Consider the following 22,086-nt stretch of genomic DNA (forward strand, 5'->3'; position numbering starts at 1 on the left):
GATTAGTTTCTTTCCATAACAAAAAAAAAAAAAAGGTTTCTTTCCATAACAATCAGTCATCATCATGATCTGACTCAGAGCCGATGGTCAGCAATCAGGTGGTTTCATTTTATTTTTTTTTGGTGGTCTTCCCTTTAGTGCTTCCAACTTGTACTAGGCATTCAATATCATGTCTGACCTGATCATATAAAATAAAACTGTACTGGCATGTAGCATGTTCTATCAAGAGAGATACAAAAGAGACGTCGAACACTTGACATGGTTGTGGCCCTTGTGGGGTAAACTGCATGATTTTGTTTTTATAAATAATTTTGTTTGAGAAGATTGTGGTAATAAAATATCTTCTTTTGTGGTAATAAAATATTGGGGGACTTCCGTATAGATTTTTTAATTTTACATTATATAATTTATATGTACTAAAGTCTTATAATTTTTAAAATTCTAACTAAACTTCGATATTGGTCCATTAGACTTCTATCCAATTCTTTTAACCATTTCACATCACATAATATTGGTTCATTAGTTTTTATTTTTTTTCACTCATACTAGGTGTCGAGCGCTTGACGATCATTGTCGAGTGTTTGACCGTGCATTTTTACTTCTTTTTCAAGCCCTTGAAATTGATTTGTCGACCCAAAGTTAAAATCTAACATACAGTCTCCATAAATTTTATTCTACACCTTAAGAGAGCTTAGGTGAACCCGTACTTTATATCTTCAAAAAATAAAAAAATAAAAAATATTTTTTTTGTTTGACGTAACAATAGTTAAAGGACTTAATTTAGAAAAAAAAAAAAAACCCATAAAGTTTTAGTAAAAAAAAAACATAATAAAAACTAAACTCTAATTTTCTGTAAAATATTTCATTAACGTATCTTTTTTGAATAAATTTCAAAGAATCTCCCTCAATTTTTACTCGTGTCTTAACTTATTCCTTAAACTTTTTTTTTTTTTTTGGCCACTTATTCCTTAAACTTTTAATTTGAGCAATGTCAACCTTTTTTTGTTTTTTTACCGGGTCAAAAAGCAATCTATTAAGCAAAGGAGGACAGATGTCCACATGTACAACTCAAACCACAAACTGAACCACACAAACTACAAAAGCAAAGAAACAGCAAATAAGTTGGATTTTATGATGGTGGTGGCGGTGGTGAATTTTCATTGTATGATGGTATACAAGTGATAGTTTTGGTTTAAAGTTAATGAGGTTAGAAGTTTGCAGTAATATCAAGTCATATCTGTAACACAATTAATCAAATAAGTTGGATTAGAATTTTGATTAGCACTTGACACCAACCTGAATACGACATAATCAAACACCACACAACACGACTTAATTGCTGCCCTTACCAGTGCGCGACCAATAGACCAATAAGAATCCACCAAATAATGTGAAGATACCAATAAAACTTGATTCCATTTTCATCATTCAACCACTCTAAAGCACATCCTTGGCCAAAAAAAAAAACCACTCTAAAGCACATTAGAGTCTTCCCCACACTAAGAATATCATTAAATCAGTTTTTATTGCCTGAATTGTTCAAAAATAAAAATGAAGAATAAAATAAATACCATCAAATTTCCAATTCACAGTGTCAAACTGTCAAACCATGTGAGTTTCTAATAATATATTTAATAACATAATTATATATGCTATTGGGGTCCTGAAGTTTAGTTACAAGCCTAAAGTCTAGACTATAGAGAGTTGACTGGGTCCAGTTATCTGAGTTGGGGGGATTTGAATTTTGAAATTATCACGAGAAATACCACTAAACCAATAGGACTTTAGAATTTACTGCTACAATATAGTGCGACTGTTATATATTTCTGTATTCAGTTGAAAAATCTACAGTAAATTCTGAGCCATCAAGTGGAATGTAAAATTGTAAATATGTTAACAGTAGGTTTCTGAATTTCTCTTGTTTCCTCAAGTTATGGAAACGCACCTGTTTTACAGTCAACTTGGCTAGTCTTCTGCAAAGACCCATGACACACTCAAGAAGCATAAAGGTGTTCTGTGCCAGGATAGATTAAACCCTTTGGCAAAGCCAACCAGGATAAAAAGGCATAATAAAGGAAGAAACATCAAAGCCTGGCCTGAACACACTACTTGTATCCTTTTGTCCAAACAGGTACAGAATATATCAGGGTCCCCAAACCAAACGAGGTGCATATCGTAACTATGGCATATGTGTATGCTCTCCAGGGGTATTTGCTTTCTCTCATTGCATTGAACTCTGCAATGAAGGTTGAAACAGTACTCAGGCAACCCAGAAATCCAAATTGTATGCCTGCTGAAACAGTATCACAAGTCTTGGTATGCACCTGCACGCAACAGAATAAATCATAGTCATTAGCTTTGCCATGAATATATCATGCAGTATATACAAATTTAATGAACATGGATATGAAATGGAAGATCAACGAGCAATAATGAATTCACATGGTTTGGCAATAGTCAACTTTAGTTACGGCAACTCCCAAGATCTCATTGAACCCCTCTTATCAGTTTTGTGTTTGCCAAAGGTAACACAAAACATAACACACAGACTAAGAAAGAATACCATTGCAAATGATTTGGCAGTTTATAATGTGACGAATATATGTGAACTGTAAGCTTCCCAAATATGAAAGAATAACACAGAAATAAAAAAAGGTGAGGATGCAGTCTCGGTAGCAAGTGTGGACAGAAATCAGATCGCAAAACCTTACCACTTCCTTCACAGTAGAGAGTGCAGCCATGACACAAGCTGCAGAAACATTGGCAATTAGGGTACCAAATGGAACCCATTTCAACAACCCCATCCTTCCTAGTCCACGTCCATTGAGCCGGGCTAAGAACCACCTGATCCACACACCTAGAGGTCCAACCATGAAAGCCAACCATAGCTGCGCCTCACTGCTGTTGCTGCTGAACTCCTCCCTCAACATTATTCCACTCACACTCCATAGAGAACCTAGCATCAACAGCAACACCACCAAAGCTGCCAAGTGACGATTGTAGTTGTCAACCTTCCAGCTCCTGCTAGAATTAGTGATGCCAAATCCTGAACTTTTTCCAAGTAGATACCTAAAGCCCTTAGCTGTTTCTACCCCAAAAATGATGGAGTAGGCCGCAAGAAACAAACCTGACATCAATTACATACAAGATAAGCTCATTTGGTCGTAGAGATTTGAAATGAGCCAGATACAAATGAAATCCAAATATCCTGCTAGCCACAGCCACCTACATGTCTACTGTAGCAAATTCTTTAGCATATGACATTTACCTATTAAAAACGTAGCAAATTCTTTAGCATATGACATTTACCTATTAAAAACGTAGCAAATTCTTTAGCATATGACATTTACCTATTAAAAACCCAAGCAGAGCAAAAACCCAATGGCCTTCAACACTGAGTTCAAGCATTTTCTGGTTCCAACCACTGAAAGTTGTAAGGCTTCCCAAGTAACCGGTTGTTAATCCAATGGCCAAAAAATCTGACACATGGGATATATCTTCTTTGAAAACAACACCACACCACCCCATCAAGAAAGAACCAACCTACTCAAAATTACATTAGGAAAAAAAATTTGCATTGGAACATCATTCAACTTATCCAAAACTACACCTGAAAAAAAATGACCAAAAATGACAAGATGAAGAGCAGAAACTATGGAAAAGGTCCTAGGTAACTTCATTAAACTTCAGTAATAATTGTACTAAGTGCAATACAAGTCCATAGTCCATCCTAGTACTCTTACTTAAATAATTTTATGGAAAACATGTTTATCAATAATATATTACCAAATGGGGATTAGTACATTTGTGTGGGTATGGGTGTGGGTGTGGGTGTGTGTGTGTGTGTGTGAGAGAGAGAGAGAGAGAGAGAGAGAGAGAGAGAGAGAGAGAGAGAGAGAGAGAGAGACCATATTAGAAGGAAGGTCAAGGTAGAGAATGGTTTGGTTGCTTGTTACACCAGCAACTCCAGGGCCAAACAAGTTTTGCAGTAGATATCTCGTTAAGACCTGCATACTACATCATATCAAATAACCTATTTGACAAGTATCATGTCAAATAATTTATTTGGCAAGTAGGTTTACTGATATGAAATAAATGAATAACAAGATATGTTATAATGACACATTCATTCTTGTCAAGAGAAACAGAAATTCCAACCTGCCACAAGCATTGTCAAAGATTTTATCAAATGGGCTCGGAATAATCCCCCTTTTGCCAGATATATTTTTATCATTTAAGAGTACAATTTCACACAATCTAAAGAAAGTTGGAATATAATTCGATCATTATGAGTAAATCCAAAATCTCTGCAGACAGAGATTTTCCATAAAAAGCTATTTTTAGCATGAACAAAGTTTGTAATGCATGATAAGATTTAGTTATCTCAGTTATAAAGGACAGAATGGATATGGTCAGTGCAAAGTATTGCCAAGTATCTGAAGATCCAACTTTTTTCAAATGAATGCAACATCTATAAACTCAATCGATATTAGAACTCAAACAAAATGCACTTCAGTATATAAACAAGAAAAAATAGTTAAGTGTAACAAAAAAAAAAAAGAAATAATAGTTAAAGAGTATTACCCCAAGAATGCCAAAAACGGCTAAATGAGCCATACATGAACCATACTCCAGGAATTTTGGCAACTTTTTTGTAGTTTCCCGCGCCTGAAAACACTAATTTTAAGTTACAAGCATGATCTGATCAAAGAAGAAAAATAAAACATGTTTGACTTGTTGCTTTAATGATCTCTGACAAGATTACATGCAATGAGAAAAATATCAACCAAAAGCTCACTTGCTTATTGTCCTCATGGCATTCTATTGCATCAGTGGAAAGAGGAGATATGATTTCCTCTGGCAAAGGAGGCACAGAGGAGATTGCATTGGATGTAGCAGGATCACGAGACCACAAACCATAGGATTGCAATTGAATATCCTCTGAAGTCAACAACCGTCCACTGCCATTGCCACTGTTTCTGTGAAGAGCCCGATCCCCAATATCTCCCGCCTCTGACACACAATCACTTTCAGCATCATCGTCTAGTTGAGAGGGCTGAGAACCTGATAAACTTACAGAACGCCTCCTTAATGAAGAAGTGGCACTGCTTGTTCGATCAATTGATACACTTCGTTTAAGTTGAGAATCATTAGTTCTGCGGTACCCTTCCTCCATAACTACAGGGCTTGATTCCTGTTAGGGTGACTTCAAGAGTAACAATAATAAAATCAGAATATTGATTCAGAAAAATATATATGAAAGAGACGAGCATATGTGGTAGTGAAAATGATGCAATTTCTGCTGCTGCTAATGCTGAAATGTCATCATTTGTACTTTGTAAGTGAATGCCAACTACTGTATTTATTTTATACAATCAAACATATGAAATAAAAAAATACATATGAAACTCATTGATAGCATTTCACAGTAAGCTCTGGTAGCCATGGCATGAGGGAAACAAAGAGACAAAAATGATTGATTCAAGATGTCAACAGAATTTAACAAATAATACAACCTATAGCCCTGACCAATTCCCTCATACAATATTAATTACTTTGCATATTAGGATTATAGAATTAAGGAATGATGTCATTGATTTCTTTAAGCTATTGGAAAAATGTACACACTATTTTTCTTTCAACAAGTAATGCCATCAAATAAGAATTACTAAAAATGAAATTGGACTGGTTTGTCTGAAATATTTTTCCATACAAGTTAAAGAGGCCCTCTAGTTACAAGTACTGAAGCAGTACAGTTACAGAAGGCTACAGGTAACAGGTTAAATTATTTTTCCATACAAGTTAAAGAGGGCCTCAAGTTATAAGCCTGTTAATGTGGAAGGCTAGAGATGAAAACTAGTTATAAGCACTGGAGCTTGATTACCATATGCTAAACATTAGTTTGCTCAACTCTTCAGAAAATTAACATATAAACAAAATCTAACATATAGATTCTGCTTCTAAAACTTGGAATTGTAGAACAAAATAAGATTATGTAGTCCTCCTCATTAGCCCAAAAGAAAAAGAAAAAGAAAAACAGAGAATATATAATCCTCCCAAATCAGAACTTATCAGAATACCAACAAAAAGAAATTCCAATGCAAGGCCTACCAACTAATGGAATCATAAGGCAATCTTGGTACCAAACAAATCACATAATGTTCTTCAAACGCCTGACCGGGCCCCACACACTCTGAATATGACCAAACCGACCTAAACCCAGTACCCAATAATTGCTTTGACCAATAATGAATACTGAAACCAAATTTTGATCCCTCACATGGTACGCTAATAACTTCATTTTCTTATTTTTATCATTATTTACATAATTTCTGGGCATATAAATTTAAGCTTGTAACAGCATACCCATGAAATCTATGCAATCACCCATGTTTGGAACCAAATGACATCTTGTTTCAGTTCATTTGAAGAATGAAACCTACAGTTGTTTTGTTTGGAAGACACTAGTGCTCTAGAATTCAATTAAAGAGATTTATAAAACGCTGATTTAAGTACAGAAAACAAATCATCACCACAAGATGAGATTCCATAAGATTGAGGAAAGATGGTGGGTAAGAATCGTAAGATTAAGGTCCCAAAGGGGTCACATAATAAATTTTTAGCTTTGTATTTTATTGGGTAACAATTGAATGAGTTGGGGACCCAATATAAAGTTGGTTCAAAGTTCAAACATCAAACCACCAGCAGCACCTCATTCAGGAATAAATTCAAACTGTTCAACGTGCACTCCAATTTTCTTTCTTTAAAGACGTGCCTCCACTAAAGAGCCCAAAACTTAAAAAACAAAAAAGCAAGAAAAAGCAAAAGAATTTTATTTCATTGGTTGTGATGTGTGAACTATTAATTTATGCACAAACAACTTAAAAAGTGAAACTTTTCAGTACGTAGATTCATCAAACTACTTAAAAGTGCATGAGAAACATATTAGAGTAAAATACATATTAAGCTGAACAGGGGAAGAAATAGAAACAAGAAGAAAAAGTCAATGAAGACTTGTAAGATTAAAATATAATTTGCGCTGCAGAGAAAGAGAAAAGGGAAGGTTTAACATACTATGATTCAAACCCGCCCGTGAAAAGGGTTTGCGAGTTTCGTCTTCAGTAATCGAATGTTTCGAATCGCTGAGCCAATGAAGACTTGAAGAGACTTTGGAAATGAGTTTCTGCTGGGAAGAGAGTCGGATGAGAAACAGGCAGATTTGATTTTATTACGTGAGTTTGCGCATAATGCTCATGTGAGTAGTCGACTTTTTTCTGTTTTATAACATCAAGAGGTGGATTCCAATTTAGAATATCTTCCGGCTGGGTATAACCGAACCACAAAGTCCAAACCTTTGACCAAACCGAAGTGAGTAGGTCGGGATGGGCTAATCTGGAACCGAAACCGAACCAGCAAGGTTCCAAACTGACAGGTTCGGTTATCCCAGCCTTTCGGTTCAGTCGGCTCGAATAACCGGATAACCAAAATCTGAGACAGAGAGCGGCGACGGCGACGGCGACTGGGCAAAGAGCGAGCGGCAACGGTGAGACAGAGAGAGAGAGAGAGAGAGAGAGAGAGAGAGAGAGAGAGAGAGAGTGTGTGTCTGGAATCTGGATGAGGGACTCAGGGAGGGAGGGACTGAGGTAGGGTCCAGTGGTTTTTTACGTTTTAGTGTTTGACTTTTACGAATTTAATATTATATATGACTATGATAAATCTGAAGTACTTATATTTTGAAGAACACAAAAAAAAAAAAAAAAAAAACCCGTTTCTTTTCTCTATATTTCTTCTTGAATGGGAGCAAACTAGACAAATTAATGTGGATTATCACCTTCTTTTGATACTCCTATACAATTTAAGAACATCACCCAATGTTGAATCCCATAGAGTCAACAAATTCGAAGTCGATGCTACAGGAAGGGTTCAAGTATGTATGAAGATCCTGTAGTTTTTGCATGGTGTTCCATCATGCAATGACATGTGGAAAGTTTTTGATTTGGTTCAAGAATGAGATTCTATACTATATTACTATTACTATATATGTCATGTCCCACTAACATGTTCTCTATCCAATTCCTGTGTCACAAAAAAGCTTTAAGACTCAGGAACAGAGAAAGTTGTGGTCGCTTATAATGAGTTCTCCATGCTACTTTTTTTAAGAACCATCCATCCATCCAATGATCCAAATTGGTAACATATTTGGATATGATTTTTTAAGAAAATAAAAATTAATAATGACACTTACGAGAACAATTGATCCATTTTAGTCAATATTTGGATTCATCAAAGCACCTAAATATTTTTGAAATACAAAGTCAATAACAACCTTAGACTTGCCTTTGAAGTGCATCTTATGAACCCAATCAAGTTTTTTTTTTCAGGTGAAACATTCCGTTATTATAAGATGTTCAAATTCTTAGATCCGACAACAAAAGTAAACCTTTAAATTTTGAAAATAAACTCAAAATGAAGTTAAAGTATATGAAAGGGAGCTATCAAAATTAAGTTTAACTGCTATTAAGAGGGAGTAAATAAGATTTTTCCTAATTAAGATTGAATGGCCAAATTAGTGATTATACTTTAGTTGCATTTGGGGTTTTGGGTTAAGTTGAAGCTTTCCTTTGTTTCTAGCTGACGTGCAAAGAGCTCCGAAGGATAATTGGATAAAAGTTATAAAACCCAACACTCCACTATACTTCTTTGGATGAGAAAAGACTACCAAGGGGGGGTCCCACACAGCTTCCTAGTTCCCACTGAAAAATGAAAAAGCAAAATCAGCAGAAGAGAAGGAAGAGATAGAGAGAGAGAGAGAGAGAGAGAGAGAGAGAGAGAGAGAGGTCTCAACTCTCAAGTGTCTGTTACAGGACAGTTATTAGTCCACTTAAGAAGCTTCCAGATCCTTCTCATCCATGGCCGCTGAGACCGCAACGAGATCCACGGGCACTGTCAAGTGGTTCAGCGCGCAAAAGGGCTTCGGCTTCATAGCCCCCGACGACGGCGGCGACGACCTCTTCGTCCACCAGACCTCCATCCAATCCGACGGCTTCCGGACCCTCTCGGAGGGTCAGGCCGTCGACTTCGTCATCGAGTACGGCCAAGACGGACGCACCAAAGCCGTCGACGTCACCAACCTCACCAGATCCCGTCCCGGCTTTGACCGTGGCCGAGGCCGCGGCAGCCGCGGACGTGGCGGTTACGGTGGGAGGGGCGGAGGTGGTGGTTATGGAAGGTACGGTGGAGGCCCTCCTGGTGGAGAGTATGGTGTTTCCAGGGGTGGCAGTTACGGCGGTTATGGTGGCGGTTACGGTGGTGGTCGTGGCGGTGGCGGTGGCGGTGGCGGCGGTGTTGAGTGCTATAATTGCGGACAAATTGGGCATTTGGCGAGGGACTGTTATCAGGGAGGTGTTCAGAGATATGGCGGCGGTGGTGGACGTGGCTACAGTGGCGGCCGTGGCGGTGGCGGTGGATGTTATAACTGTGGAGAGGAAGGGCATTTGGCAAGGGAATGTCCAAATGATCAGAAATAAGAAAGTGGGTTTTGGGTTTTCAGCTCAACGTTTATGTTCATGTTCTAATGGTGGCAGTGGCACATTCACATTGAATAGGTATATAGGTGTCTCTGTGGTTTGCAGCGTTTTGGGTGCTTCGTGATTGCTTTTGGGTTAATTTCTTCAGTTTTTGCATGATTTGGTAATGTGGGTTATTGTTTTGCATAAATTAGATGGTAGCTTTTATCTATCTAATGCTTGCAGCTGATAATTGTTTTCTCTTTCTCATTCATTGTCCCTCCCCCCCCCCCCCCCCCATTTTTACACCTCTTCATGTTGTTCGATATGGAATCTATTGATCATATTTTCAGTGTCATTTGCCACTTCTCCTGAAGGTTGTGCTGAATGCTGACTCCTCTGTTTCTCTCATATGTTTAATTCTTTGAATCATTTTTCATTCTTGTTGCTGTGAATATGATTAATATTGAACTGGGTTTGTTAGACCTCATGGAATCATGGATTATACTTTTGGTTCTTTAGGATTTGATAAATTTGAATATTTATTAGTTTAACAGCAAATGCCAGTTTGATCTCTGTTTATTTTTGGATATCTCTAAGCAGCAACAAAAAGATGGTCCTCCTTTTGAACGGGACGCTCAACTGCTTTGGGCTTCTCAATTTTCTGATTTTAGTTGTGGATATAATTTTTTGTCCTTTGCAATCTTAATTATGGTACACTAAATTGTTGTGGATGTTGTTTTCTGGTCACTGCTTAAATTATATCAGGAGAAGAAATATGTGTGGCACATTACAATATGAAGACAATTTTATGATTTAACTGTATATTGAGTTATCCTCAACTTAACACAAGAGCACAGCAACATGCTCATTAATTCTTCTTATCCACTTCCCTAGGAAAGAACAAGAACCAAGTCACAAAGTTCTGGTGGGCTTGAGTTTTTATCCACCTTATCCTAGTTGATAATCCATGAGAGGTTGATATTTTACAGGGCAAGATAGCATTTCATCCTTTTGGGCATGATCAGCATCTCTTTGAAATGTCTTAGGCTCTTGTCACTTGGTCTGATCTCAAGTGTCCTTATTTATCTTATCAGTCTTCATCTTCCACGCGATGCCCTTATCTCCCCACTCAACTTCCGTTGTTGACTTTTGGAGAAGGAAACACAGATGCATCAATGTGTTTTTACATATTAAAGTAGAGTGCATAAGTGAGAAGTTTCCATATGTGAAAATTACTAGCAGGTCGTTCTCTTATAGGTTTCCCAAATGGTAGAACAAGTGCTTATGGAATTGTCATTATGATAATAATGGTGAAATCATTAAACAACAAAACGATATAGATTACTGTTGCTTATAGCTTCTAAATTTTCATTTAATGTTCTTAGTTGCTTATTATTTGGTTGAGGGTGAACCTTGGGGCAATGGTATATGGCTTGCCCCAAACAACCTTGTAATTGTAGGCTCAAGTCACATGTTCGAGCTACAGAAACATCCTCTTTAAAAACAGGGGTTAGGCTGCATATAAATATCTTGCCCTCCCTAGACCTCACATTGGCAGGAGCCTCATGCATTGGAACGGCCTATATTTTCTTAAAAATGTTTATTATTGGTTGATCAATAGTTATTTACCCTCATTGCCTAGTTCAATCACACATAGTGACATAGGTACATATTTATGATCATAATAACCAACTTCACTAGCATTCAACTATCATTCAAAGATCTTGTGCTAATGTATGCACTTGCTGATGCTCTTCTAGAGCTACTTATCAAAATGATAACATGCAGGCTGGAGGAAGTTACTTGTCTTGTCCTGTTTTGATTCCTTGTGTAGTGTAGTGTTCTTTCTTACTGAAAACACAAAAGCCTTTGGTGTTCGCAATTCATGCCTGTTATTTTGTTTGGTTAATCATCCAATTGATTTTGATCGTAAATCATACCAAACAAATATTTTCTTTTTGAAGTTTTCCTTCTGAAATACTGAGACCTAAGAAATTATGGAAAATTTTGATGAGGAGCTGTCTCTTTGTTTGTACATAGAGGCTCTACCCTTGCTTAGACATTTGTTTATCATGCATCTACCATAGTCATGTTCTGTGGTTAGTGCTAGCATGCCTACATTTACTCTCTTCCTTGCAGTAGTTAAGTCCGATGTTCGTTTGAGGTGCACTTGATTGTGTCTTGCCTACGTACCTTTTGTAAAATGCGTAGGCACTTTTGGATGCTATCATTTGGTAATCTAAAAGATGCTTGTGTGATTGCTAGGGTGATATGTGGTGGTTGATTTGTGCAGTCGTTTTGAACATCTTTAAAAGAAAAAAGGAAAACCCTTCGGGGTCGAGTTAATTCAGTTAGTGTTGTTAAGCTTTTGTGAGAGGTTGGAGTACTTTCCAATCGAACCCAGTCTGTGTTCTTGATTTTTAAGCTTGGTAAAGTCTTGATGATCTGAGAGGCATGTTTATGTGCTCTGCTCTTATTGGTTACTTGGTATGTTTATTCTGCTTGGAGTTGTTTTATTTGTTGTCTATTTGTTAACATTCTAACGAAAATCATCGCTGCTCATGCACAAATGAAATGTCTAAAGTGAGGACTTTACTCCATTGTTCCTCATAGACCAAGGTGAAGGTTAATCATAAATGGGGTTTTTGGAAAGATTTCTTTTTGAAGTCTCACTCAGATTGATCGTGAACGTGCACAGTTTTTTCACAATTCTCTTACTAAAAGAAAAACAAGCAAAAAACAAAAAACAAAAAATGAAATGAAGATGAAGAGGAAACAAACACTTTGTTTATTTTTATCTTTAAACTAGTGCTTGGAAAGCTACCAGCAAACTATTCATCTAGTAGAAGTGGTTTCAAGTTTGAATCCTAGGACAAAAAAAGAAACAAAAGTTAGTGTTTGGAAATTTTCTGAGCATATATAAGAAATATAAGGTTAAGTGAACCAATACTTATACAAGAATAAAATGTCGAGTCAACGGCCCAAGACACAATGGATGACTAAGCAAGAAAATATGATGTGGATAAATTATTCTGTATAATCGATATATTAACACGTGGTATAATTAGTCTATGTGTTATAATATGAGTGGATATTATTAATAATATACCCTTAATATAAACACATTGTCTAATCATATTCTTACATGTTTGATTGGTTATACCCGTGACGATATATCGGTAATATCTTATAATTTTTCTATGATGTGGCCAAGCAGAGTTTATTTTAGTTACAAAGGAAGCCGAAGGGATAAGGGGTTTAAATTTTGGCAGGTCTAGAACATTATGTATACAACAATATATTTGGGAGTAGTCAAATTTAATGGACTAGCTATTAATTTTGTAGTATTTTTCTTCATACCTTATTGGAACAGGTTACAAGTTTGAATCCTCTCTCTTAAATTATAGAGAGGAAAAAAAAAAAAAAAAGCATAGTATAGGAGCATGTGGGCAGTTGGATCAACGAAATCACTGTTTTCTATTTTAGGGTATAATTTTGTGGTTGATTCTATCTGTTCACATCTCATGCAGACGTCTGCACAATAATTTTGTGGCCGGTTATATTTGTTCACATCTCATGCAGACGTCCGCACAACAACCGTCTCCAAAACTAAATCATAGTGATCAAAGAGTCATTATTGATTGACAAAGACAGGTCCTGGAGAAGCAATAGCAAACTCAGTGTAGTGGTTTTAGTTTACAAGTGGAGGAAGCCTTTGCCTTTATTCCTCCCTCTCAGAAGAAACTTCCATTGGCTGGGGGCCCTAGAGATTTTGACCACCACCCTCCCACCCCACCCCAATTCTATATATAATGAGCCTGAGCTCAGCTTTTTCTCTCTCTTATCTTATGGGCTATGGGTTTTCATTTTCACTCCCTCTCTCCCTCTCTCTCTCTTTCTATATCATTGTTTGGATTCAAAGGCCCCTAAAAAAAAGAAAAAGGAGCTGATCGAATTAGGCCAAAGGGATAAGCGTATGGGACTTGCAAAGAAGAAAACGAAACAAGATTGCCATAGATCTTGCTAACCGGCCATGACCTCACCAAGACGTCAAAAGAGTGCCAAGTCCCAACTTTGTCAGTCAAACACATACCACAAACAGGGTCCAATCCAAGTTCAAAGTTCCAACTAAGTGATGATACATTTTGCTTGATACCAAATAGAGGTGTCAAACATGTTCGGATGAGGATGAGTCGCCATGAGCACGATATAAGTAAATGAGTCGAATTCAACGAAAACTTTTGTCTATTAGGCATGATACAACATGAGCACGACATGGGTGAAACACGTCATGAGCATAAACACGAAATAAGTTTGAACTAGGCATTAACTCGTTTAATATGAAATTTTTTTTTTGTTAATGTTTTTTCAATAAAAAATTCAAATTTTTAAGCAATAAAATTAATATTTAACTATAAAACATCTAATCTAAATGGGCCAAACCGACACCACGCAACCCGTTTGACACCTTTAACACGATATCACGTTTGTAAGCCCTTGGCGACATTGATAATAAGACCCACACACGTTTGCCTTATCTACAGTGTTGACTTGCGGAGCCTCAAGATCAAGATTTTGATTCTGTTCCACATGCCAACAACTTGAATGACTACAAAAGGACTGTTAATGGCTTGATTTGATTACAACCCCTAAAAAATTTCTCTTTCATAAGTTCTTAATTGAAAAATATGGGAATTCCAATTTCCATTGGCTGGTCAAAAGCATTTCTCTATGTAGATGGGCAGATTCAGTGATTTTGGAGATACATAGAAAAAATAATAATAATAATGCAAACATTTCCATGACAAGTCCTCGTCTTAGAAAGTCCTAAGAAAATTTGAGGTCCTCACCTTAGAACCGACTAGCTGTATTATACAGAATTTTAATGTCAATGTTTCACATCTAATTTTTAAGTTTAAATTATGAACACTATGGATTACATATAAATATATCTAACGATTCACAAATTTATATTAATTTATAATTTAGTATATATAAAAATGAAATCAGTAAATTCAAAGGTTAAAGATATATTTGTATCATACGTATCGTTCTATAAAATATTAGATTTTCTCATGAGCTTAACTCCTTCAGTCCTTTTCTTCCTTAGATTAATTTCCAATGAGATTTTTCTATGGCAAAGATCTAAAAAAAAAAAAAACAGAATATTTCTTTTTTGAGTTTCAAAGGCTTTAAGAGGAGGAGTACTGGGCATCCACTTAATTTGTTGCTTTCATGGCTATTCCATGTTCCACTTTATATTATATATTTGTATTGCTTCAGCACTAGCTAGAGATATTTAGACTATGGTGGATGGTTTCAATCCCAGGGTTCCCTCTCTACTATGTATGAGTCACAACCCAGAAATGCATGAAGCTTTCTTGATGATTCAATTTGTGGAAGTGAACCATATTGGGCAACCTTGTATAATGATATAAGCTGATTAGACCAGGCTTGATTTGTTCATGGTAATATGTCAAATGGGCTAGGGCCTACTTAAATTTCCTTGATTTGGTCGGTCATAATCTATCTTGACCAGTCTTGACCAATTTATTATATATGATGGGCCAAATTGAATTCCTTCTGATTCTTGATATGAATCTGTGATAGGGCTTGGGCCCACTAAATTTTCATCTCTCTCTCTCTCTCTCTGTGATGTGGTAAGACCAATAATGTATGTTGCATTCTTCTAGTTCTGCCAATGGCTAGGTGATTGAAGTCTCAAACTGATTTGCTACATCTTTGTCGTTTCAGGCTTGTACGTATAGAACACATCAAAATTTATAAATGTGATGAGGACATGCAAAGTAGTTGAATTAAAAGAGGAGACCAATTATTGGTTATACTCAATAATTCTTACTTTCTTAGGCATCTGTACGAGATATAGGCAGATTCAAAGACTATATCGTCTATCAATTCAACGGCTCACATATATCTCTATACTATGCAGTCTCCGCATCATAGCACAATCCTCAAGCAAATCAAGTTTGGCCTTGACAATGTCATAATTGGGTCCGGGAAAACCCATCAAGCTTTGCAGCTGGGCAATCACATCTGCTCATTATGCAGCAGCATGCTTATGTTTCTCACGCAAAGTCTACTCTACATGCAATTTCAAAAGTTATACCTTACCACATGCCACATGGGCCTTTTTTTTCACTCAATCAAACTCAGGTGTTGTGGTTGCTTTAGTTCTAAAACGATAAAAAAAAAAAAAAAAAAAAAGCCTAACCTATAAATGTGAAAAGTGATTGATTAAAGTTGGCCCTTATGGACCATTCTACACTCCATCACTATCTACTTCTCAGCAGGATGTCAAAGTTATGAGATGGAAGGTGTGATTTGTGACCTAACTAGATCTCGTTGGTAACATGCATGATTAAATGCAATCTGCACAAGGGGTCCAATGATAAAAAGGACAATACCATTCTAGATTCAAATATTTACGAGTACAAAACACTCGTGTTTAAATGATACGTGTGATTTTTAAGTGATTATATGATATTGTAAATTCAACATTCTAGATTCAAACATTCACAAGTACAAAACACCTAAATTTATTTGATACATTTGATTTTCAGGTGATTGCACAAATTTGAAATTTTGATCAGGATAAAGAAACTTTTTTTTTTAGTTTTTTTTTTCTTGCCTAGGAAGATTGATATCTTCAACTGTTCAGCAAAAAGCAAAGGTTTGCATACAATCATCCAATAAGAGCACTTTCACCGCAACGAGGAACTTCCTCCAACCAGACCCTTTGAGACTTAACATTTCTAGATCAGAATCTTGACCTTAATTAACTAATAAATAGAGACAAGTCAGATGCAATTATAATAAATTAGTTCCCAAAAGAAAAGAGGCAGGGGATTTGCATCTCTTTAAAAGAAGACTAATTAATCAACACGCAAGGTACAACTGTAGGTCCGTATAAGGGTGGCCATGATAATTGCCATCACACCTTTTCTGAAAACCATCAACAATAGATCTTACAAGAAAAATAAGTTAAAAGAAAAATACAAATAAAAATCAAGTAAAAAAGAAAGGGTTACAAATGCCAATCTCTTTACACACTTACATATGTATCTTTAAAATGTTAAAACTTTTTGAAAAGTAGGGGAATCTTCTCAAGCTTTGTGAGGGGGGCATTGATAGCACTTTGTGAACACACCAAATGTGTTAACTTGTTGTATGAAGTTGAGCATGCTTGCCCACCCTCCAAACCCAAATCCCACTATCAAAACCCATACCACCACAAAGATGTTCATGGTGAATGAGCCAGCCCAGCCTCCTAGGAATGATGGTGGTCTCTCCACAGCATTCTGTGTGCCATGTAAAACAACAATGAATCAGAATTTATATATCCGGAGCAAGAGAAATGTTGTTTTATCCGACAGTCTAATATAGTATGTTGTTAAACAGTCAATTTGATCATTACATACGATCCAAATTGATAGTCTTATAACATAACATATCAGATGTCTGTCGACATCTATATCAATTATTCCACTCCATGCCAACTAAAATGACTTACCTCTCTAGCTGATGCAGAAGCAAAGGTGACCATGTGAGCTAAAGCAGGAATTATGTAGACAGTAAAGCTGACAAGAAGAGATCCAACAGTTGAGTTGATGGGGCCAAAGAATGGGAATATGATGGCAAGGAACCATATTGGGATTACCACTGGGAGCCTAGCCAGGGCCCTCTTCAACATGCTCTTGGTCTCATGCAACTGGATGAATTTCTCCCACACAAAGTACAGAGGAGTGCAAGCAAATCCAAATGTTATAAACTGCACCAATTAAGAGACAATTAATTAATTAATTAATGGGTTCATGTTTCATTAGAAACGCCATTTTAATTAGTCACTAATCAATTAAATCAATTTGAAACCAATTTCATATTTTGCTAATTACCTGATGAATGAGCATGAGTACCACAGCAGTGTCTCTAAATCTAGTTCTTGGAAGCAAAGAGAGAGCATTGGAATGAGTCAAAAGCTGATCCCCAAATGCCCAATATACAGCAGAAGCTGATGGTAAAGTTAAGGTCAGCACATAGAGTGTTGCCATCAAGTATATTAACTTGAATTTCTGTGGCTTCCACATCGCATGCATAATCTCCCTACAACACAAAATTAATCCTTGTTATTCAAATGTTCACATACAAATATGTGGACCTGCATAAGTAATTGTGCACATATATGAATGCATCAATATGCTCAAGTTATAACCCCACAAATTATTGGTTTTAGCTTTCTTTTTTATGGGTCATTTACAAAACCGAGTGGGGATGAATAGTTTCCCAAAGTACTTATCCTCCAGCTTCTCCGGAAATTGCCCTCCAATGGGGAACAGATTCCTCTGATCTTGGCTTTGATTTATGAGTATTGTAATGTATGTATTGAAAATTAATATTCTAATGCGAGACAGTCTTGAACTCTAACATGTCAAATAGGATAGGGAACATTCATTAGCCATGTATGCATGTATATACTGGATTATTTACAAGTGCTCACACTGTAACAGCATGTCCACCAAAGGTGTAGAGAATGTTGGTAGCCCCAGTAAAGTAGAGAACCATTGTGGTTGGACCCGAGTGCTTTACTCCCTCAACCTTGGGACATATAGAAAGGATGGTTATTATGCAGATAAAGATACCATAAAAAAATTGGACTGTATTTTGTTGATCTAAATGAATTAGTAATTAGATCTTATGACATATATAATAAATAGTATAGATATATATAGTTAATCTACCTGTCCATGGATAAGGGAAGCAATGGTCAGATACCATGCAGTGTATGTAGTCATAATAAGGCCCAAGAATGACCAAATTCTGTAATTATGGAATGAGGGGATGAATACAGTTGTAGCACAGCAGGCGCCAAAGATATACGTCCAAGTTCTCTTGTCAAGGTTGTCGTTTATGTAGTAGATGTTACTGGGATTCAAACATATATATGCTTCTTGTCACAATACAACCAAATTCTATGTAATTCTTTTGTAGGTAAATCTTCTCTTATCAGATAATCTGACATGCTACGTTATTATTCGACTGTCAATCTGAATTATTAATGATTGATGAGTAAATTTTTATTTGAATATGTAATTCAGATTAACAGTCTTTAACATAACATTTCAGATACCACTCATCGTTATTCATTTTTATTCTTACCTTGCACAGGCAATCAACTGAATTACAGATCCGAACAGAAGAAAAGTGCAGTTGAAAAAGAGGCCTACATTCCTCCAGTGTTTCCCCAGGAGCCCATCAAGAACTTCAAACCACTACAAACATTAATCAGAATGAAATTAGAGATTGGATTTTATATTGGAATTGTAAACATTAATTATATATACAATTATAAACCCCTCAAATTTTCAGTACAAGATTTATACCTGAATCACATGGTTCCTAAAATCAACCTTTTCTCTCTCCTTTCTAGTCCTGTACTCAACATATAGTAGACTGATGAGGTAAGCAGTCCAGCTTCCCATCAACCCATAAAAAAGCTGAAACAGTATTCCAGAGAGCAATCCCAGTTGTGAAAATGAGTATGGCAGTGTGAGAAGCACTTGTGCAACCTGCATTAATTATTCCATGAAAACCAAATGAATTAAGGTTAGCTAGCTACATGCATATTCTCATTCATCATCTATGAAACATATTTACAAACACAACATGATCTCAAAATTTTGGTAAAAAGAATATGTGCCTGGTTAGAAGCACAGCTAAACCATGCATCATAGGCTGAGCCACCATGCCAAAGGAAATTGGATAGCTTGCTCTTAGCTGTGGTCTTGGAATCACCACCACCACCCTCTTGATCCCTTTCCATTTCTACGTAGTTTCCGGCTATAACAGTCTCAACCTTCTCAGAAGCCATTGTTATAGCCTTGGTGGTAGTGTTGGGGGAAGCAATGGATGAGTGTATGAGTAGTCTATAAATATATAGAGCAAGTGGCACTTTTCACTCTTTTCACTCTTTCCACTCCTTATGCCTAGCCATAGCAGTATGGTTAGCTTCCCTTTCCTTTTTGTAGATTTAATTTTATGGGCAATAATTGAGTCACCCAAGTGGAGGAGGTCCTAGCTTAGATCATCACCACCCCTAGCCCCTTAGGAATTAATGTAATTGCATATATTGTACATACGCAAGAAATAAGGTATTGAGAAACTCAAACCTTAGTATCATAATAATCCACTTATATTTCGGATAAAAATTCGACCGTTAATAAAATACATGTATAATATATAAAGTAAGTGTTTTACTAACCATAAATTTCAATTCAATGCAACATTTTAGAATATGCATGATAAGAGTTTAAATTATGTTGATCTTGTATTTGTACCTAAAACAACGATACATTTTCAATTTAAATCTTAAATACTAAATTTTAAACCTAAAACGCTAAATCTTTAAATTATAAAACGACAAAGTTTTGAACATTAATACAAAATCAGCACAAAATAGATAAACACATGGTCCTGTTTCATGTATTAACATCATCATTCAACAAATAATTATAGTTTTATCAAATTTTGATTGTTTTGAGCTTGAGATGCATTGGTGGGTGATATAGATAGGTACCCACTAGGTAACATATGAATTTTACTTTTGTTCCCAATTTTATTTATAAAAAAAAAAATTGTTATTTGGACATGGATAAGCTGTTGATGGGCCAGGCCTAGCATGCACTGCACGAGCGGGGTGGCCCAGGATGCGCGTTATGAGAACAAGAAAGGAGCTCATGTATGGTGTGTATACTGATGATGAATCGGTATAGTGAAAAAGTGAAGATATAGAGGAGATCTTTATTTTTATATATAATGGGGCATGAAAGTTGAGAGATTTAGAAGAGCTGTGTTATGTATGTCTCTGTGTGTCTCTGTGGATTTGAGTGTGGGTGTGTATTGTGGGGGAGCCCAAAGATGTGGAGTGAATGATTGCTTTGAGGTGGGCTTGGTGCTAAACATGATTAGCACCACACGTGTGCCAACTGGCTTTTCAAAAAGGGATTCAAAAAACCCCTTTCTCCTCTCTTTTTAAAAAAGTTAGGCCTTTAAGGGTTCTTTGGCCAGTGATTAAGCTCCTAAATAATGACATTAGGTGCCTCCTAAATTTGCAATTTTAGCGGTGGACAAATTTGGAATTGGGTTACCATCCTCACTCTCTATGTTTGTTGGTTTTTATAAAGTTCATCTTTTAATAGTGGATTCCATTCATTTTTATTAAAGTTGTGTATGAGCTAACTCATAATTTTGTTATTACTTTTCAACTTCATAAGTTTCACCCCCCACAAAGTTTATTATTTTTTTCTTTGCATCAACTACAATGTTTGAGATGGCCAAAAAAACAAAAAACTACAATGTTTGAGAAAAGCAATTATTTGGCTATTTATATATTAATGAATATAAGCACAAATTCAAGTCAAATCTAAAGTTTGATTGATAAAAAAATTCAACTAAGGTCTAAGGTAGTCGGTCTTATCAGGGTATTGAAAAGAAGGGTCGATTAGGAAGGGGCACTGGCAACCAATACTGGACCAACATTATCTGCCATTTGGGATAAACTTCATCTAAAACGATTATTGAAAGCTTTCTACCTGCCCTTGGACTCATTATTTCAACAGCATATGACAGTCAATAGAGATTTCGAGAAGTTTTCTTTATGAGACTATTGTACAAAACATCATATCACATAGATTTATAAAAAAATCCTAAATTTTAGTAGTAAAAAGCGAGTTTGTCAAAGATTAAGATATATTTGTATAATATGTGTAAAATTTTTCTTTCTTTTTAACTTGTTTTTAGATCACTTGCAAGGTGCAATAATTAAGATGAAATGATCTTAAAATAAAAAGGGTGAACATATTGGTGAACAAAGATTATAAATCAATAATCAACAAATGGGATGGTCATTATCATGGTATGTAGCTGAATTTTGATGTTGATGAATGATGATCTAATTGTTACGAGTTTAAACTTTAAAGGGAGTATGTCTAAGTCTAAAGTCTAAAACCCACCCTGCATATGCAACTTTAAGAATAATAGACACTTGGGTGATTAAAAAGTTGGGACCAAGGACCTTCCAAAAGGATAAAAAAGCAATTGATCACTCACACTTTTTGACATAGTTCGTTGTTAGGCATGTATCATTATCTCATTTTCCTAAAAGAACGTTGCATATATAGTTTTGGCTTTGTTTGGAAGCCTAGAAAATGTATGTTCCTTAAGGATCCATAGAGTAAGTATCAAGAAAAAGAACATGAGATAGAACGCTAACAAAGTTTCTTAAGCCATAATAGAACAACCTCTAACAAACTCGACATTTTTTTTATAGATGACCGTCAAATGTGACTACTATCTCACAATATGTATGTGAAATCCAGATTCATATAAAATATGAATTTGCATGCATTTTAAGAAGCAGATCACATGTAATAGTCACATACAACAATTTCACCAATAACTAAGCTTTGAGTCCATTAGGACCATGGGGCCCTAGCCCATAATTTTTTCTTAATTTGGTTTTGAGAACATAATTATTCTTGCAATGATTCTCAAATATGAGTAG

At 36.0% G+C, this 22,086-nt stretch overlaps 3 protein-coding genes across 4 annotated transcripts; 1 reads left to right on the forward strand and 2 right to left on the reverse strand.

The window, feature by feature from the left end:
- Positions 1–1,798: 1,798 nt before the first annotated feature.
- LOC147279345 (camphor resistance CrcB family protein) lies at positions 1,799–7,595 on the reverse strand. Of its 2 annotated transcripts, none has more exons than XM_086250685.1 (7): positions 7,075–7,595; positions 4,799–5,206; positions 4,585–4,677; positions 3,909–4,007; positions 3,351–3,543; positions 2,712–3,127; positions 1,799–2,324 (listed from the first exon to the last, which is right to left on the reverse strand). In XM_086250685.1, exons 2-7 carry the CDS (start codon positions 5,174–5,176, stop codon positions 2,106–2,108), a joined length of 1,398 nt encoding a protein of 465 aa, XP_086106811.1. In that variant the 5' UTR covers positions 5,177–5,206; positions 7,075–7,595; the 3' UTR covers positions 1,799–2,105. The 2 variants fall into 2 exon arrangements, with proteins under 2 accessions (XP_086106811.1, XP_086106812.1); XM_086250686.1 differs by having other exon boundaries at positions 4,585–4,668; positions 7,075–7,593.
- Positions 7,596–8,714: 1,119 nt separating this feature from the next.
- LOC147279346 (cold shock domain-containing protein 3-like) lies at positions 8,715–9,894 on the forward strand. The gene has a single exon (XM_086249581.1). It carries the CDS (start codon positions 8,910–8,912, stop codon positions 9,525–9,527), a length of 618 nt encoding a protein of 205 aa, XP_086105707.1. The 5' UTR covers positions 8,715–8,909; the 3' UTR covers positions 9,528–9,894.
- Positions 9,895–16,356: 6,462 nt separating this feature from the next.
- LOC147279347 (auxin transporter-like protein 3) lies at positions 16,357–19,500 on the reverse strand. The gene is made up of 8 exons (XM_086249579.1): positions 19,225–19,500; positions 18,908–19,093; positions 18,684–18,796; positions 18,266–18,449; positions 18,025–18,122; positions 17,423–17,630; positions 17,041–17,298; positions 16,357–16,828 (listed from the first exon to the last, which is right to left on the reverse strand). Exons 1-8 carry the CDS (start codon positions 19,393–19,395, stop codon positions 16,634–16,636), a joined length of 1,413 nt encoding a protein of 470 aa, XP_086105705.1. The 5' UTR covers positions 19,396–19,500; the 3' UTR covers positions 16,357–16,633.
- Positions 19,501–22,086: the final 2,586 nt, after the last annotated feature.

Source organism: Dryas octopetala, chromosome 7 (genome assembly GCF_963921425.1).
Source record: "Dryas octopetala chromosome 7, drDryOcto1.1, whole genome shotgun sequence".
In the NCBI taxonomy this organism is placed as follows: domain Eukaryota; kingdom Viridiplantae; phylum Streptophyta; class Magnoliopsida; order Rosales; family Rosaceae; genus Dryas; species Dryas octopetala.

Excerpts from the sequence above, each read along its gene's own strand:
- LOC147279345 (XM_086250685.1), bottom strand. The coding sequence starts at position 5,176 with ATGGAGGAAGGGTACCGCAGAACTAATGATTCTCAACTTAAACGAAGT. Across the intron at positions 4,008-4,584 it reads CCGTTTTTGGCATTCTTGGG|GTCTTAACGAGATATCTACT; the intron begins GTAATACTCTTT and ends TGTAGTATGCAG. Across the intron at positions 3,128-3,350 it reads TCTGCTTGGGTTTTTAATAG|GTTTGTTTCTTGCGGCCTAC; the intron begins GTAAATGTCATA and ends AATTGATGTCAG.
- LOC147279347 (XM_086249579.1), bottom strand. The coding sequence starts at position 19,395 with ATGGCTTCTGAGAAGGTTGAGACTGTTATAGCCGGAAACTACGTAGAA. Across the intron at positions 19,094-19,224 it reads TTAGCTGTGCTTCTAACCAG|GTTGCACAAGTGCTTCTCAC; the intron begins GCACATATTCTT and ends TAATTAATGCAG. Across the intron at positions 16,829-17,040 it reads CTTCTGCATCAGCTAGAGAG|AATGCTGTGGAGAGACCACC; the intron begins GTAAGTCATTTT and ends CATGGCACACAG.
- LOC147279346 (XM_086249581.1), top strand. The coding sequence starts at position 8,910 with ATGGCCGCTGAGACCGCAACGAGATCCACGGGCACTGTCAAGTGGTTC.